The sequence below is a fragment of the Taurulus bubalis genome, assembly GCF_910589615.1.
Source record: "Taurulus bubalis genome assembly, chromosome: 15".
Lineage (NCBI taxonomy): Eukaryota > Metazoa > Chordata > Actinopteri > Perciformes > Cottidae > Taurulus > Taurulus bubalis.
The window spans coordinates 8,118,483-8,137,806 of NC_136603.1; the positions used below are offsets into that span (position 1 = coordinate 8,118,483).

The 19,324-nt window shown below is 40.0% G+C and overlaps 1 protein-coding gene across 1 annotated transcript in view; it reads right to left on the minus strand.

Annotated features, from left to right (window-relative positions):
- The window catches only part of thsd7ba (thrombospondin, type I, domain containing 7Ba), a gene marked incomplete at both ends in the record, with an annotated part of 107,190 nt that overhangs the window by 39,067 nt on the left and 48,799 nt on the right, over positions 1–19,324 (minus strand). Inside the window, 6 exons of the mRNA XM_079230869.1 lie at positions 1,782–1,973; positions 7,953–8,056; positions 8,750–8,882; positions 9,610–9,725; positions 15,353–15,584; positions 17,856–18,047. Coding sequence (XP_079086995.1) covers positions 1,782–1,973; positions 7,953–8,056; positions 8,750–8,882; positions 9,610–9,725; positions 15,353–15,584; positions 17,856–18,047 — 969 coding nt within the window. The remainder of the gene's footprint in view (positions 1–1,781; positions 1,974–7,952; positions 8,057–8,749; positions 8,883–9,609; positions 9,726–15,352; positions 15,585–17,855; positions 18,048–19,324) is intronic.

Genomic DNA, 19,324 nt, shown 5'->3' on the forward strand with positions numbered 1-19,324 from the left:
AGAATAATCAGTTCACCTTATCTGCATGTCGTTGGACTGTGTGGGTTGCAATTGGAGGAAACCTGCATGGAATAAACAGGCAACTTCCTCACAGGAAGGAAGCAGCAGCCCCCGTGGATTCCAGAGGATTCCTGCTTGAAAGCCACAATGCGAACTCCTGAGTCACCCATGCAGCCCTCATATAGATAGAATGTCACATATACAGTTATGCTCCTATTCATGCCACAAGGTCAACAAAAAGCCAAACAAACACAGGCTTCTGAGTGTGACATTAAACATCAGAGGCGTAGCATCAAAAACGTACAAATCCAATGATTTGCGTGTAGATTTTTTTATATTCAAGGATGTCCCTCTAACGATGCAATACACTTGTTTGACAAAAAGTAAACAGCAGCGCAGTGCTGAGGTGTGGATCCTCACTTTTTCTTTTTCCTTTTTATGTGTAAAGACAGCACTGTTATGGGTAATAGGTGACATGATACAAAGGAAGCTGCTGAATTATGACAAGACTAAAATCATAAATAAACCATAATCATAAAGTGACTTACAAAAACAAGGTAATTATAGCCTAGTGTGTATTTCGTTGAGCACAAACAATGTTTCAACCTTCTTGCCATGTAGTAATAACAGGGCTGTTGTGTTTTCTGTATGAATTCAGTTGTAGCATGATGCACGACGACTGAACAGCATTTTTGTTGAACAGACTTTTGGACCGTCAAAATTACTTTTGGTTTAGACACGCAGAACAATGCTGCAGTACAGCTCAAGAAGGCTTTTCCACATAGCTGTATCATCTAAGCAGATGTTTTGGTAAGCTGCCAACTCCCTTACCAGCATCCTAGAGCTTTAAAACCCACAGTGGATTCTCTTCCCATCAATTTACCTGAAATTTAAGCAAGTGTTAAAGTCGATATACTGAGCTTTAATGACCATTACGGACACACTCTTACCAAATAAAACCCACCACAAAGCCGGAGCTGATTTCACGTGTTGGCTTCTTAGAGCATTATAGAAGGAGACAGGATATGTTTACTACAACCCCTCCGGCATCGGATCAAATATTCATGAAGACAAATAGTATCCAGCCTGGTCTGCAACCACAGCATGTAATTCAGATTTGCCATCTGCACTGAAATAAGAGATTACAAGCTGTGAGAAGCCTAATTTAGACCTGACGTACAGTGGAAAGTTACAGTTCCAACCAGAAAGAGAAAATAGGTTACCCTCCATCGTGGTATGTATGTCAAGGCACATGGACCTTAAGGCAAAGGAAGAGCATGCTGCCATGACAACAACCCTAAAGATCAAGGAATGTAGTTGAATTAGAATCAGTGTACAAGGTTACTACTTCACGTGTACACGGTTACCACTTCATGTTGTGTTTCATACTAGTACTAGTAACCAACGTGCAGCGTTGATTGAGTTTTCACAACAATCAGAAAACACATCCGCCAACACGATCGTGTCCCAGCCGTGTGTTTTACTTTTTAGCGTCTGCTGGAAACACTTTCTTTTGTGCTGTGAGCTTTTCTGCCAATTGAATGTGGGTTTTTTTCTGTCGTTAAATTGATGAAGATGTCCTCTAAATGCTACGCATGAGTCGTCTAATTGGTGGAGATGTTTCTTTATTTGCCTGTGAATTTGCAGTTGAGTGGAGCTCTCGTGGGCCACCGGAGAGAACGCTTGACCTACGAAGCCAACCTTTCCACTGGTGAGGAGGCAACGGTTACCTCGAGTGATATCTGTGTCTCCCAATCTGTGAAAGAAGGTATCAACTTTACCTGTGAGGACGCGATAGCGACCACTGGAGCTGCCGCATCCAGCGCAGCCAGAAAACTTGGACCAAGCGGTTAGAGTGCAGTCATCCTTGCAAGCCACCCGGCACTCTCTGATCTGAGGGGGCAAGGGGCCAGCCCATCGCAGGCACTCGGTCATATTGGCCGACTCGCCGCTCTCCCCAACACAACTGACTCCTGCAATCACAGGGGGAGGCGAGCGTGTCACTCCAATTATACAGACAATGCACACACAGCAGATCACATCTCACCAAGGTGGGATTGAGTCATTTGGTATCGTTTTGAAACTCCCAACATATATTTCTTCGGTTATCCGTGCTTGAATAAGCCTGATTTTAGCATTATGTCACATTCATATACAGAAATTGATTGAGCACCGATTGGGAGGGACATGCCCACTGATATCTGTTCTGCTTTATTGAATGGCCTCACAAAGAACAGGTAGTTAGAGAAGTGTCCCTGTGTCATAGCTTTAAAAAGCAACGTAGCTTTTACGTTAAGATCTAGAGAAATGTTAATTTAACCTTCAGGTACAACACCTTTATCAGACTTCTTCAGACAACTATGATTTATTGAAAAAAAACAAGACATTCATAATAACAGATTAACATAAAAGCTAAATACTTTTGGCAGATTTGTGTATACACGATCTAATCAGAGTCTCAGTATCTGATCAAAGAGGGATGAAGATATCACAACCGGGTACTGGAGCTGCAATGTGTGCACTAATAATAACTACTTAGAACACACAGCAAGACCAGATGGGTTATTTCTGTTACTAAACACCTGATGTAGCGTTCAATTAACCGGCAGCAGACTTTCAGTCCAATATGGCTGCTTTTGATAACTTTAAGAAAATACCCCTGGACACGTTTTGGGTAATCCTTTAATATCTCTTCCCTCAAAATGAAAAATGTCAACGACGGACAGATGCTTTTTTGCAGAAAAGATAGAGCAAGCTTTGGTTAAGGGAAAAAATATACACTTTAAAATAAATTGAGAACAGGAGGCAGGATCAATAAAGCAAAAGCTTGACTTGAAAACATGAAAAATAGTTATTGTTTTCCTGTGAGTCTTTCAAAACCAAGTGAATATGTTACCCCCTGATGAATTATCTAATCCCGAGGCAGATGCTTCTTTGCTTTTGTTGAAATCAAACTGGTTAAATATCCTTTCAGAAATGGAAATTCAGACCTTTGCGTCCGCAACGTGCATGTTGAGAACGTTTGAAACATCAAATGGGAGGTTATGCTTGATAGACAATGATTGGGTATATTAATGCATTACAAAATATATGTATTGCTCAATATCCTGGCATTTTAATCACAGACGTTTTAAGTGAGAAAAAAAATGCTTCAATGAACACATTTCTATACGTTCACACAAATCCAGATCCACATCTTGAAGCAAACACAGGATCAGTGTCGCAGGAACCCGCATTCGTATTTTAAAAGAATACTTTCTCTAATTACCAACAAAGTATTTCAGTCTGCATGATACCTGGCAAGAAGCCAAGGATAATTATTCAGTGTTAAAACAGCTCAGCTCTCTCTAAGAGGGAAGCAACATAAATAGGGAACCTCAAAAATAGTGATGTGAGTGACTAATGCAAGTTAACGTCTTTGAGGATTCACTGAAATACAAACATGCCTTAAATCCATTTGACTGATTTCTATTTGCCTTTTAAATTTTGCCCTCTGACAAAAACTGTTCGGCTTCTCCATGTCTGCTGAGAATGTGTGGGATGGTCATTTACATAGAAGGCCTCAACAAAGGCAGTGCAACGGAGACGATAGCTATTATTAAAGTGTGTTATGTAACATTCACAATCACATCGATAAATACACAAACCTTTTATTCTGTAATGTATGTTTTTAGGTTAAAGTGCAGTGATATTATGAGATGATTTTTATTTTCCCTTGAACAAAACTGTTTGATAAACAACTAATCATTAACAGCTGTTAGTATTAGTCCAATTAGTCTCCCACTGAGGGAATAATTCCTCGTCCCTGTTGGCATTTCATTCTGTCCATTTACTTTGAATGGTGTTCTCAACCTCATTCTGTCATCCCCAGCACCAAATATTAGCAATGCCCGGCACTGCAAGCTCTGACATTCTGATTTTGAACTGGGAGAACATCCATTTTTAACGTAATTATTTCAGTCTCTGGTTGCTCAAGCCGAATTGCATGGCCTTCCACATCATCGCTTCTCTTAGATGTTAGCAACTTTAGTCACAGTGTCTCCACCACTGACAGGGATCATCTTTAATTATACAGTCACTTGGAAAGGTGAACACTTATGAGGGGCCGTTGAAAGAACGAGCTTCGAAGAGGCTTATCACTGTCCACATTTATCAAATATTTTCTATGACAATGTTGTAGACTTTGAGAACACCACTTGAACAAAAAACATCATATTTAATCAATTCCTTATAATTGATAGCCTTCATCAATCTGACTCAGAACATGTTTATTCAGTCATAAAAACACTGCATAAGGGAAGGCCACATGTTGCCTGCATTTACACACAGTGTGTTGGTGTGAAATCCATTGGCTCATTGACTTCTCCAACTTTATACAGGCTTCAGGGTTGTCGGTTTTATTATGTAGAAGGTTAGGATTCATCTGCTCAAATCTCACCTTACACAGTAGCACATGTCATCTGTGACCTCCGGCATGTCAGGTCAGCAACAACCCTCACCTCACTCGGTCAGTCATTTGCATTCATTCAACATGCAGCTTTGCATTAGACACAAGCTGAGATGGGAGGAAGGAAGCACTTCCTCAAGCCAAGGGAGTAATGTCTTAGTGAACTAGAAAACCCAATAGCATGCTTGTTTCTGAAACTTGGCTCTGATTCTAACTTTACAGCACATGCATGATCCTGAGCCAATGTATCCAGAAGTGTGACTGGTCATGACTGGGCTGACTTTAATCCCTTGTTGCTAATTGTACTGTTCTGCAACTGCTGTTTAAATGTTTAATCAACACTAGACACTAGCCATCAACTGCACCACCTCCCCAGGGCTGCACAGTATTTCTACTAAAGCTTCCACCAACTAACGCTCCTGTTCAGTAACTCTCCCAGGAGAGCCAACCTCGCAACCATGATGCTGACCTCGAGGAAAACAAAAGATTTTTCTACAGTGGCTGTGTGCCTTGTGCTGCTTCTCAGTCAGTGTGTTACTTCAGCCAAAACGCCACAAAAAACAAGAACTACTGTACTTGTAGTTGATAAGAAGACATATAAAACAATATAATCAGCCCAAAGTTCAGGGCACAGGCTATTAAGTCTACAGTTTGATGTATTGACATCCACCACGTAGACGCATAATCCTGACTGCAAATTGCCAAAGCAAATTTGGGATATGCTGTTATTCTTAAATATTTGGATGCAGCATGAATACGCCTACAAACACAAATCAATGGAAACGTGAGGAAATGCAGATGTGCACCGAGAAATTCAACTTGAGGTGATTTACAAAGATAGTAATCTACAAAGCTAGTTATTCTATATTCATATGCACAATTTCAATGACCTTTGAATACCAATACGCCAATCACGACATGTGATCAGTCATAGACAAACGCGTGTACAAATGTTCCGAAGCATGTAAAGTATGACAATAATAATTTATTTTGGTTATTACAGTTGATATAGCTCATGCATTCAGTATATTTTTTTCTTTTATTTTGTTATGAGCAGAGAAGAGAAGGTTTCGAGGTCCCAGCAAATGTCCTCGCAAACAGTTTGGGGCCAGAGGACGGACAGAGACAACCCTAAACTACACAACAGTGTAACTGCAGGACTACATGTAGTTCATGGCTGACATGAGGCGAGAGGCGCGGTAAATTATACGTAATACATGTTTTCTTATTTAATTTGTTAAATATTGCAGTATAAAATAATGGTATGATGAAATTACAGCAGGTGTAAATGCACCACTGACTTTTTAGTTCAGTAAGTATAGTAAGTATATACCATTAAATATTACATATAATGTAAGTTTAAGTTTATAGACTTAGACTGAAGACAAATGCAGAGGAGAAGGTGACCTACATTTTGCACTGGAACAGGATGAGTGTCTGACATGATAATGCTGCACAAGCTTGTTCATATTCAGCTTCTCAATGAAGAGAGATATTTGAAGTCGATACCATCTTGCGCACACTTCCCACAGGATGTGCATGCTCAAACTACAGTGAATATCAACTGCATGGGACATAACAGTGTTGAAAAGTGTGAGTGTTACTGAAATTCACGTGAAGGAAATCTGAATTTCTAACACAGCAAAACAGAAAATCAAGAGCTGTTCCAAAAGGAATAAAGCAATCTGACTTCATTACATGGCAAACGTAATTACATGAACACAATAAAAGGAAATAAAGCTGCATCTTTATGATATCATCAGTAGTGGTGTTAGCTGAATAAGATAGCTTTTTTTACTTTCTGAGGGAGGATGATAGCATATAAAGAGCTCTTTTGGGGCAATGCAGCATCTTTCAAGGTCCTTGAATAACCTAATTGAGAAACTCCTGCTCAAACTTGCTGTCATTACATTGATATGCCCTTATCCAATGGCCCCATGCCCTTAATGTGGCCATATTCCCAATTATTGTGTCCTAATTATGCCCCAATGTGACATTTATATGTCCTTTTCATTGACTTGGTTCAGGAATTCATCGAGTAAAAGTAAACCCTGGATAAAGTCTTTGTTGCTTTAAATCTATATTTAAATCTAGTGTTTCTACAGACTGCAAATTCCAAGCTGACACCTTTTGAAATGTCACAGGTATTTAACTGAGTCATTTTCTAATCATATTCAAATAGGAAGCTCTAAAGGTCAATGAGGCTTGCTCTTAACCTGGGAAAACTACAGACACTTTCCCCATCCTCACCAAAAAGTCATCGAAATTCACTTGAGAAATGTCAGTCATAATTACGCTGCCAAGTAAAAATGAGCGACGGTGAGAGCAGAGATGCTGGAAAGTTCTCAAGGCGGCACAGAAAGCCACTGAAAGCTTCACTTGAATCACGTCCGTAAATTAGATAGAACAGCCAGTTCCTGGGATTTATTGGGACATTTACACTCCTCTAAACGAGTCAGAAATGATCCAATTAACACTCTGGCTCCTTAACGATTTGGGCCAGTGGCAGTCTACACCCAGAGAAACGCGGTTGTTCGTGAAGGAGAGTAAACAGGAATCTGTACCGTCCAGAAAACACACGACACATCCACACCCTCCTGAGCAAAATCAATTGGGATACAGTACAATACTTATGATTTGCTGCCAACAGAAATTATATATTATGATAGAGGCAATTTGTATCATGATTTAATCATTTCTCGACATCAACAACACATCACAATGTGTTATATGACTGAAGATGAAAATAAAAAGATATATCAATTTCCCTCATCTATGAAACAGTTTTTACAGATCTAAAAACAGTTCCATAGATGAAGGAACGAGGGAAGAATAAACCTCTCAATTTTTGAGATTAACTTTAATTTGTGTTTCGCAGGAAATTGCCTCACTAATAGCAAACTACATTTAAATTACAGCAGTATGAGCATGCATATCACTGACACTGTGCCAGTATAGAAATATAATTATGTCAATACATTTTTCAAACTATGAATGTACAGTATGTCTGTTTACAAAGCATAAGTGGCAATTTCATTTGTGAACTATACATCACAGAACTCTTTAAAAGTCAGACTTAATGACAGCCAAGAAAGTACTTTGTTCACAATTTCCACAAAAGGCTCTATTGGAAGGACAATGTTGTATGAACTGAAGAAGTTTCTAAACTTCCATCTACACATCTGTAATGATTCTGTGTAACAAGGCTGACGTTTCTTTCAACCTGCTGCTAAGATGTGTGACTTGCTGCATTCATTAATAGGAAACCAGTGCTGTGATGATGTCATCAAGACAACAGACGGAAAGGTTCATCTCTTCACACTATCGGGACAAATTGCCTTTGACTTTTATGTTTCCATCACTTGCTTGTTAAAAGAGCAGTTCTGAAAGGGCTGTTAGGTCTCATTTAATAAGGAGAGTAGATAGATGGAAGAGCAAAGCTTCATATGGTGAGATCACAGTAGCTGACGAATGTCAAGGATAAAGAAAGAAAGAAAAGACTTGCCTCTTGTTTCTAAACCGTTTCCACAGCCTTCTCCTGGTCCAGATAATCCACGTCGGACAGAATCCGGAACCAAACTACAGCTGTGCCACTTGTTTGCTCTCCAACTGCATGGAAACACCAGGACAGACAGACTTTGGGACTTCAGTGTGTTATGTAGGTATGCATGTATGTATTCTATTGTGCTACTTGGTTAATGTAAATAGGTAACAAATATCAAGAATCTGCCTTCAGTAAACAGGTTTTTTTACCCTTTATATTTTTCCAATTGAAACATATGTACTGTATATTATTATATAATAACAAATATATAATATTTTATATATTATGACAAATATGTTATACCGTAAAAATTTAGTTGTTTGAATAAAGCTTGAAGAGAAACCTTCGGACAATCTTTTGGGAGATTTGTATTTCATAAACAATCTATCAAGGACATGGCAACTGCACCCAGAGGTGGAATGTAACTAAGTTTATTTTCTCAGGTATTGGGATTTGTCCAACTATAGCTAAAACTATAACCGCACAATTTAGCAATAACTATCACAGCTGTCAGTCAAAAACGTTTGTATTGCAAATGGCTACATTTGCATCTGATTTTGCTCTTCTTTTCTGCAGCAGTAAAATATTTGACAATATGTCAATGCCATTTTAAAAGCATACGCAGGCATCTCAAGTAATTCCAAACAATAATGCACCCTTAGGTGACACGTTCTTCTCCCCCTGTGATATTATAGAGCATAGATGTCTTATTCTTGGATAGAAAAGGAAAATGACTTAATTAAACGTGGTGTTTTTACCTATACTCTGGACACACAGGAAGTGATTCACACTCTCTCTCTTCGTACAGGGTGTCAGGGCACTCTTGACCTCCATTAGCAGACCTCTGAATGATGGTTCTGTATCGAGACTCTGAGGCGACGGTTGCATTTTCTGTTGAACATGAAACACAATCTTCACAAAAAGTGTCCGATTAGTTGCACGGGTTTTAAGTGACTTTTTTTTTCCGGGAGGAAGAGGAAGTAAAACGATACTGACACAAATGGCTTATGTCTGGAACACCAAATAAATAGCACCACAATATCACCATTGCTGGTGTAATATCTCAAAGTGGATCTGATCCTGATTAGCTTGCCCTTGTGGCTGTGATGTCCTCCACTTCACTGCAGTCTGTTTTCGGACACACCCCACTCTAATGGTTTCATTTGGCTCACGCTCCAAGGCTCATTACACAACACTAATTACTAAACACTGGAAATGGTGCAATTAAGAAGGTGATTACATCATCAGCGGACCCAATGGTCTACAGCATATTTACAGAGACGAGATGCCTGCTCAATTCTTTTAAAAACAATTACACACTTTTTGATTTCCAAGATACTTACAGTACACATATTCAAACCCATTAAAATTCCATTTTCCTCTTGACGTGTCGGCTTAATGTAATGGACAGTTAACACTGCCATTTACACTTAAATGTAATCATCAAATACACTAGAGACATCAAGGGATTGCATAATTGTATGGCAACATTTGTAAACGAGTGTTTGGCATTGTAATACCATAGCATATGTTTTGTCTAGTTATATGCTTTTTTAATGTGCAGCTAATAGGCAGGCATTGATAAATAGAGTTATTAGTCATTCCTGAGAAGAGCTACCTGGCACACAGGTTGATGGGCAGGCTGTCCATTCGCTGAAGGGTGTCACAATGCAGTCTCTCTTGCAGGGCAGCAAACAGGGTCGGGCGGTTTCTGGACGAGCAGAATCTGAACACCTAAACAAACAGACAAACAGAGGTCTTAAATTCTCTTCAACCTCCGGGCAAGGAATGATAAACGTCCTGAGTCTCACTCTTAACAGGGCAGGGCAGTGAAACAACTGCCCTGTATCACACATCACACATCTCCCCGCAGAAAACAGGATTGATTGCATGTCCCCCTGCCTGCACGCTCAGGAAAAAAATTACAGTTTTCTCACACATCCAGTTTCTTCCCTGGGAACGAATATTGCTCGATGAGAAGAAAACAAGATACTGGAACTATTCAAGCACACAAAGTGTGTGTGTATTTTACTGTTAATAATGTTTTGGCAATTATCTATATGCAAATAAAAAAGTTTTACATTAACAATGGATCGATTGCACTACGTGTAATGTGAAAGCGGTGGCTCGTAGTGACAAAACAACAAAGAAGCATCACCCAGCTCTGCAGTTCTTCTCAGCGCTCGGAGAGGACACTCTTCTACTTTGGATCATTGTTTTGGAATTCCACCCCGAAACTCCATTTTTATCAACCTCCTCAGACACAAAAGTAATCTTATTTCAGATATAAAAAAAGCTCTGTCAAACCCACATGTACACAACCAGGCCCATTATTACCAAACAGCAGACAGACAACTTAAGGGGACTAGCTGGTGAAAACATTGCAGCATGTAAAGAGCTGAAGAGACAGATATTTGTCTGAGAAGGTAGTGGAGACAGAAACAATAGAATAAACCCAATGAGATGTCTCATCTCATTGGGTTTATTCTATAAGATCTACATTTAAATTCAGAGTTGATTCAAGGTCAATGTCTGCCCCTAACTAATTGGAATGCATCCCAATGTCTGTTAGTTTTATACAACAATAATTCAATTATAACATTCTCAACTTCATAAGGTGTTAATATGTCAGGTAGTGTTTCAGCTTGCTCCACTGCCCTCAGGTGAGCAAAACATAATCAATTAATGCAGCTTCAAGAATCATCCGTATTTACAAATCAATGACGAAATAAATAAAAATATAAATACTGACAGTTCTTTTGTTGTGGAATGCCATATATTACACGGTATTATGGAGTATAACCGCCAAATGTGTTACCAGGACTATAGCTAAATGTAGGGCTGAATCAGTTGAGTGCATTTATCACCCAATACACATGGAGAGAACAGCCACAGAAGTCTTCATGTTGTTGCCACCAAGGAGACAGAGTGTTCAAGGAGGAGAAAATCAATCAAAGTCCACAGCAGGGTTGCTAATTAAACCTGAGAAAAGTGAGGATACGCAAACTGTTTTCCAATGATTCATTCCTGCCACGCCAAGGACACCATTACCAGGTTTTAAAGAGCACCCCCGACTTTTACCAATTCCGTTGTTTTAAGATAGAAAATATTCACGCATTCCCTCTGTATTTAGGCTGCTCCACACATCTTGTGTAACGTATCCGTCATGGAGCCTCTGGCTGGTGTTGTAGTTTGCTCCTTGTGCAACCTTGAAGTGCTACTGATTATTGCAGCTATGTACAAATCAAATAAGTCATGAGCTTTGATGTCTTTATCAACAAGCCGCCAAACCCATCATCAACACACACACACACAGACACACACTGAGACATCCCAATTTCCTTTCAGAGCGAGTGACTTCCTTTGCCTGACAACCAGGTCCCAGTAGAGATCCAGCATGGTGCCACATCCTACCGACTGCAGAAAGCCAGCACGCACAGGAATGAGATCAAAGTATAGCAACGCATAAGGAGGCAAGATACATAAAACCCCATCCTTCCCCTACTTTATCCCTCCTCTTCTGTCTCCCTCTTTGCAGCGATGCATGCCAGAGGGCACGGCAACGCAGCTGGGGGAATTCTGTGCAGAGCGCCCAGAGTGAGACTGCAGACGACAGTCTGCTGTTCCACTGTGAAGCGGTTTGGAAAAGGAAATGTCTCTCACACATTGTTGGTTATTATAATTGCAATCAAATACCTAATTCGTCAATTTGATATGATACAGAGTTGGTTAAAAACTTAATATTTCATGCAACCTTGTAATATGTAGCATGGAGTGAATACTTTATTTGTTTGAGTGTGTTACAGCCCAGCACAACCTGATGTGGTTTATCTACACAGACCGTAATGCAAATGTGTCCTTAAATAGTTAAAAACTAAATATGAAATAATATTATTCTATAATATTGTTTTGGTCTTTTCAATTCATTTATAATTGTCATTGCAGGATGCTATGCTGAAAAAAACTTGGTACCCATGTATAATACTAAATGTTATAGGTTGCTCTTATTACCACGGCTTTAGTTTTTTAATTGATCTTCAATATGTGTCAAAGGGGAGTGTAAATTAAATACATAATTGTGTGAGGTCTGAGGACTCTGTACCAATACCAAGACAGACCCACTAACCTTTCACTGAGCCACTTTGCACCATGAGAGTATTGCTAAGCAGGACATGCATAGATGCTTCCTGACTGGAGTGACTTCTGATGGGATCGATCACGAGATATTAAAGACATTCTTGTATTTCAAACATGTTCCAAGATGAACAAAGGGTAAAGCAATGGACATAGCAGTCTGAACTCTTCTCTCTCGCTCCATGCTGTCCTGTTTAAGTACATGAAACACACACAGTGTATCTGTCTTCTGGATATTAATCCGATCAAACACTTGGGAAGTTAAGGCAAATCTCTGCTGTTGATTCACAGTAAACCCTGATCATGTCTGCATGTTATGGAGAGAGTGCAGAAAGGCTCAGAAATGTGTTACTGACAGTCAGAATCAACTGAACAGCATGTGTTTGGTGCTGTTCCATTACATTAATATTCTCTGCAGTTATATATGAATAGCAAAGTATTGATTGACTTCACAACTTTACTGTGCAGATCTGTTTTGGAGCAGAAATGACAGCTTTCATTAAAGCCTCTGTGGCGGGAGATGGGACGTTCATAAGAAAAAAGCCTCTCCATAATTCACTTTATGAACCTGTCAATAATATATTGCGCTGAAGAAGGACAAACTTTGTGAATTATTTATAAATCTATTTTCCTGGTGTGGGGTATAACATCATTATAGTGACAGCACAAAAGCCCTTAGCAGTGTTGGATATTGTATTGCTGAAAGAGGAGTAGATAATGGTGGAGCATAAGCAAAATGCCTCTCAGGTTCACAAAAAAAATACTAAACTCAGGCAGAAAACACTAAAGAATGCTTTATATACAAAACTCTGGGGAGATCATTTCACAGTCGGCCAAGTCCTTTGGGTCATTTGTCCATAAGTGAAAATACAATACGTACACAATACATCTTCAAGTAAAATGCTTTGGGGATCTTTAATCATAGGCGATTTCTCTTTAGGAGAAACATGATCACTCCTCAACTCCTCCCCTAGATTTAACAGAGCTGCTTTACACCTCACCGATAATTTAGCATCCGTTTCTCTCGGGACTTATTTTCTAGTAGCTACAACTCAGCAAAGTATCAGGGTCAGATTTAGGGAGAGAGGGAGAACATATTCTGTTCCAAAGTGCCATTCTTAAGCATAATAATTTAAGAAGAGACATTTTAGTAGTCATATTTTAAAGCATATCATTATTGTTATTCACGGTGCAATACATGGGATTCAGATCAATAATATAGCAGCCAACAACTCTCTGATCAGATAAATATTTTCCCTTTGTGTGAATTGTTATCCGAGCTTCTCCTTGTCCACATAGCCGGCATGCTCTTAGTGCATGCTCGTGCATGTGTGCGTGCCCCGCTGGTTAGCTCGCGGCCACCGCTCTGCACTGTGTACATGCGATGGTTGCAGCCGATAACGCCAAAGACGTTGTTGCAGAAACGCAGCACCCCCCTCCAGTCCTCCCTCAGGTAAACACTGTCAGCTCAGCCATCGCCATGTTGAGTGCCGTTGAGAGGCAAAATAAATGCTCCCAATCTCGTAAGAGTATGGCTATCAAAATTTCACAAAAATAATGTTTGAATATTGATTCTAAAAACTAACACACTATACTGTTTATCTATCTATTTGTGCACATTACGTCTATGGCGCAGTGTTCTAACAGTGTTCAGCTTTACCGATCCGCACTGAAAGTGTTTTTGATATCCTTCACTCGCGCAAACAGATACTGTTCTATTATATTATATATATCAATCCACACGGACTCCGTGAGACGGAGACCTCGCACACTTTGTTGTGCTTTGAGTGAAGCGTAATCTGCACAGACAGCTAAATAAAACACACAAATACCCCGCTGCATATGTGGTTTGAACTTATTGAACGTATCTATGTTTATTGACAATGGCTTCCAGTCTGTTTGTGAGCTCGCCTGTTTCCCTGCAGGCAGATTCCCCTCACTTGTCACGGTGGGCGGGCAAATTAAATAAATAAATACATGGGCCTACAAACGCGGTTGACTTGTAGCCATGACGCGGACATGAATACTATTTTGGTTCCGTAAATGTCTGCTGTCAGTCAGCCTGGTGAAGGCCGGTTAGAGAGCCGCTGTGCGCTCAGCTCCCCAGGAGATGCTGCTGACAGACGGGCAAAGAAATTTACCGAAGACGAGTCGGTGTAGATTGGATGACAGAACGCTAACACACCACTCACAACTGGCTTCCAGTTGGGATTCCCAGGAAAACATTACATTTCATTTTTAATTAATGCAAGTGATTCTCGTTATGCGGTGTATGAGGCAGACAGCCACGGTAGTGCAGCTTTTTCCACAATGGAAGATTACATTGTATATGCTAATATCTGTTGTTGTTTCTTTGACTATTCCAATACATATTAATATATAGAATATTTGTTGACAGCTCTAATTAGATGAAACACTGTTGCGGGATGAAACAATATATATACTTATTTTCATTATTTATTACTTTACTGTAAACAAACCTGACACACCAGTGGCAATTTGAAAAAAACCTGCTCAATGTAGACTACTGTAGGTCATCCAGAGGGAACAACTGGACGCAACTTATTGATAACCTAACCCGATTAATTTTCCTCTCAGAAGACTCTTAAAAGCATGCAACATTTAATATACATTCAACTTTAAACTAAATATCTTTAAAAATAAGCATCTCTTATGATATTTCCAAGAATGTAACTACATAGTGCATTGCAACTTTGAAGTACACATAAGATGACACATAATGCCCTGTGTCCACCTGAGTACCAACCTTTTTTTTTCAATTGTTCCCAATGAGGAGACAGCGGAGGTCGGCCGCTCCGAACTTTCTCGTTGAAAATCTCTGAACTTTAAAGAAAAGTGATGGTGACATCACTCAGACACACACGAACACGACATAAAGCGGGAAAAGCCCCTTTGTGGTAGTAGATTGGCGAGGCGGAGACAGCATGTTGCTGGTGCGGTGATCAGGGTGAAAATAATGTCTAACAAAGAGATAATATCCCAAATAGATAATAAAAAGCAAATGGGTCATGCTACTCTATCATATAATGGATGTTGGAGTGGTGATATATTATCAAGCTATTGTTGTCATGGAATCACACAAAAGCGCTCAATGAGCTCTTTATCCAACGAAAGGCTGGAATGGTGTGCTTGCCAGCACACTGCAGGTGTGCATCTTTTTCAATAAAAGACACAGGCCCTAAACAGTGCATGGTCGGGGAGCGTACCTTTTACTCGTCACAGGTCCAACGTTCGTCTTCATGCAGCTCACTTTGCGGATCTGGACACCCATAGCACATGTAGAGGTCTCATTTCTGGAGCTGGTTCCATTGAGGTCCATGGAGGCATCCTCCGTACAAGGACCCCAGGCTGAGGCCTCCCAGTAGAACACCATACAAGGGTGGTCATTACAGACTCGCCACTCCTCCAGGGCTGGAGCTGCCGGACATTCCTTACCTCCTGGCCACCAAGACACGTGAAGAAAACAAAGGACAGTATCAAAGACATGAGAACTGCTGTAAATGTCTTTAATTTGGCATTCTGATAAAAAAAGGTGAGGAGGCACAGTTCAGTGGTTTGCTGTGTTTATGAGCACACTTAAACTAGTGCTAGTCAAACAAAACCACATTATTATGCAGAGTGCATGCCATCTGCAGAGAATCTCAAATACATTTCACCTGAGGTAACAAGCTGAAGTTAGCTGCTGGAAGTCAAATGCTAATGTAATCATTGACCGCTGGCTGCTTAGCGAAACAACAAATGTTTGTTTGGGTGAGCTGAGCAGACACATTACAAGTTACAACAAGTCTGAATTACAAATGAAAAGTCACAGTAAGGTCACTGTAACATAATTCACAGTTCAATTAACACACTGCCCAGAGCCACACCACAACAAGCTGTGACAGTCCCTGCTCCCTGTATCCTGGTGTCATATATCAAGTCATTAATTGGGCTCATACTGTCATATATGACAGCAAGAAATCTGTGAAAACATTTCTGTTTCACCAAGATGGTGTTTCTAACTGCCCCAGATATCTGGCTTCATCCTTAATATGGAAATATATATTTGAATTTTATTTGAATTTAATGAATGTATTTCATTTTAAGTGTTTTTATACATCTGTCAATTTCGGAACATCTGCTATTGGCTATTTTTCTGTTTGTGTATTGTCTGTGCATTTCAGTGCTGTGACTTCATGTGTAATTTTTTAATGAAAGAATGTTACGTTTTTTTTATTTTAACAAAGCTCTTTTCTTTAGAACATTTCAATTCCAGGAAACCACAACATCATGCAGGTAAATATTTTGATCATCAATCAAATGCATTCACAAATACCACACATACGCATCACTGGGTGTGCTGAGATTTAACAATATACTTGATGTGTACTGGGACTACATGGGTCAGAATCTGTTTAATTTAATGGATACAAAACTGGTGCCAGTTTCGCTTGAAGTAGGATCATAGGTGTCATCTACAGGGAAGCAGTTGTCCTAAAGCCAACTGTAACTCACAGAAGGGCCAGGCTGAAAACTCTACCAAAGAAACTCCTGCATCTCCATATTATCAAACAACATGCAGGCATATGAACACAATTACAACACACACACACACACACACACACACACACACACACACACACACACACACACACACACACACACACACACACACACACACACACACACACCTTTGTGAGGCCAGCATAATAATAATCATCAACACAGTGTGCAACCTGTCTTAAACTGTGAGATTATTTCATCAGCTGTTATTCTAGATATGCGTTTGGTTACAGGGATTAATGAGCAGTAGCCGGCTGCCAAGACTCCGCTATCTGACTGGAAAACACAACACTTGGAGAACGCAGAAAAATGCTGGCCAGAGAAAAAGCCCTTGATAATGGATGGTCAACTCAAACCTCAAATGCTTTTGAGATGAAAAATGTCTGTCTCCTCAATCTACAAGAACAAGAGCCAAAGTAGACCCACAGTGTTGGGGAAAGCACTCGGATAAAGGCTTTAACTCATTATTGTTTGGTTTTATTTGTTTACAGAGTTGAACTTTGAGTTCTATGGGTTTTTAGTTTGGATTCCCAGAGACTTTATCAATATCATACATCCTGCAATGTTTTTCCTGTACCACAGCAGTTTTCTTTATGTTCTAATTAAGAAAACTACTCCACCGATTTTTCATTGCACTTCTTAAAATCTGGCCCCTACGTTGAGCATGATGCAACTTGAGCAAAAGCAGTTCAGTTGGAGATTCCTGTTGTGTATCCCCCAGTAAAGATATCACTGATACTGTAATATGTATTACATGTAGCTGAGAAAACTACACCTCCAGTGAAATTAATCTCTGTCCTCCTGAAGCTCTTTTCAGAATCAGAATCAGCTTTATTACATACGCATGCGAGGAACTTGACTCCGGCTTTTTCGTTGCTCTCAACGTACATACACAGAAATAGACAAAAAAACAACAAAAACAAGGGCATTCTATGTACATGTCTTTACTGCTTAGTATTTAGTTGGTACCTTGTGTGTAATACAATCTCTGATCTAAAGTGTTTGCATCAATGCCCCCCTCAAAGAAAATCGGAGGAAAAGAAAAACAATAACCCTGTAAACCCCAGATTTTGTTTGATTGAAAACTGATATCTGGGGGGGTGGAACACAACAACACCGAAAATAAGTGACATTTATAAACAGCAGGTTGGAAACCCGTTGCCCTACCTTTTCCTGGCATGGCCAGCACAGTGCGGGTGCGGCTCTGTCGACCCTCAGGGGTCTTGCTGGCACAGCTATGTGAGCAGGGAGACCAGGAAGACCAGGACCCGACCACACAGTCTGCAGGACAGGCCACCTCGCAGGCCACTTCTAAGGGGGGAGGGTTGTGTACACAGTGGGCCACCGGCACATTGATCCCTGAGGAAGGCAAGTTAGGATACCTCAATTAAAACTGAGACATCAGCTCTAATATGAATCATCATGAGACCCATTACACTTCCTGTATCATGACTTGAGCGGACAGCAATCAGGTAGGCGTCAAATCCCAATGAGGGATTCATGAAGTTACAGGTTCATTCATGAAGTTACAGGTGTATGTAAGCACAGAGAAAGCATAACATCATAACAGGCCTTACTGTGTATCTGGGCTGATGTGAATGCTCCTCCGACATATTGGTTATGACCCAAATACATGAACCACCTCAAGAGGTGAGCAGGTTTGTATCCTGATCACACTGAAAGAGATCTATATGCAGTGAACAGAGTACACTTTGACACGCTCTGCTTGTCTGGGGTTATTTACCATGTTCTGTCAGGGTGGAGAAGGCAGTTGTGACAAGGAAATAGATCATGGTGGGATCTCATTGTTGATACTGTTGTCGCATGTTAATGCCAGGTAACATACAATAATCAGGTTTAGATACATTTAGATGTATAAGGTGTGTGTGTTCCAATAGTTAGAAAGAAATTAAATAATTGGTAGCTACAATTTGTAATATCCTTAAATTCATATTTTTTATATTGAGAAATGTGGTGGGGAATGCTCCCCGAGAAAAAGTGAATGCAGCATAGTGTAGTGTTTGTGAACGCAGCCCTACGGCTGGCTCCCCCACCAATTCCCTCATCAGGGACAAATTATAAAAGGCACCTGTTTACATTTTTAAACTAACAGTTTTTTTTTTTTAATTCTTTTTTGTTTTTGTTTTAATTCCCTTTTCTTTAGGTGAAGTAGAGTGTAATGCCATTACGAGTGTAGACTCTGTGGCGTCTGCCTCTCCACCAGCTGCCTCAACTTAGATTCCGGAGTTTGACTTTTTTACATTTTCGCAGATTACAGATTGTTATGGTTTTACAGTTTTTAGCTAAGCATGTGAAAACTAATTATTTTTATTCCCTTATTGGTTTCAGTAATTTTCATTTGTCCATTAATATTCTTTCCACCCCAGCAGCTTGATTAGATTTTTTCTTATTTTTGACAAATTCAAAATGTTTCTGATCCTTTAGGGGGGAATACCATTTCCTTTAACTCAAACTAAACTTACAGCTGCTCAGTATGGAATTTAGATTGTATCCTCCACACGGCTCTCAACATAGCAGTGGCTAAGCCGGTCGCTTGCTAACGGTGCAAACAACTACATCAGCGCTGAAGGAACTAACTGTTTTTACCTAAGGCAGAACCGGATGGTGGACGCTAC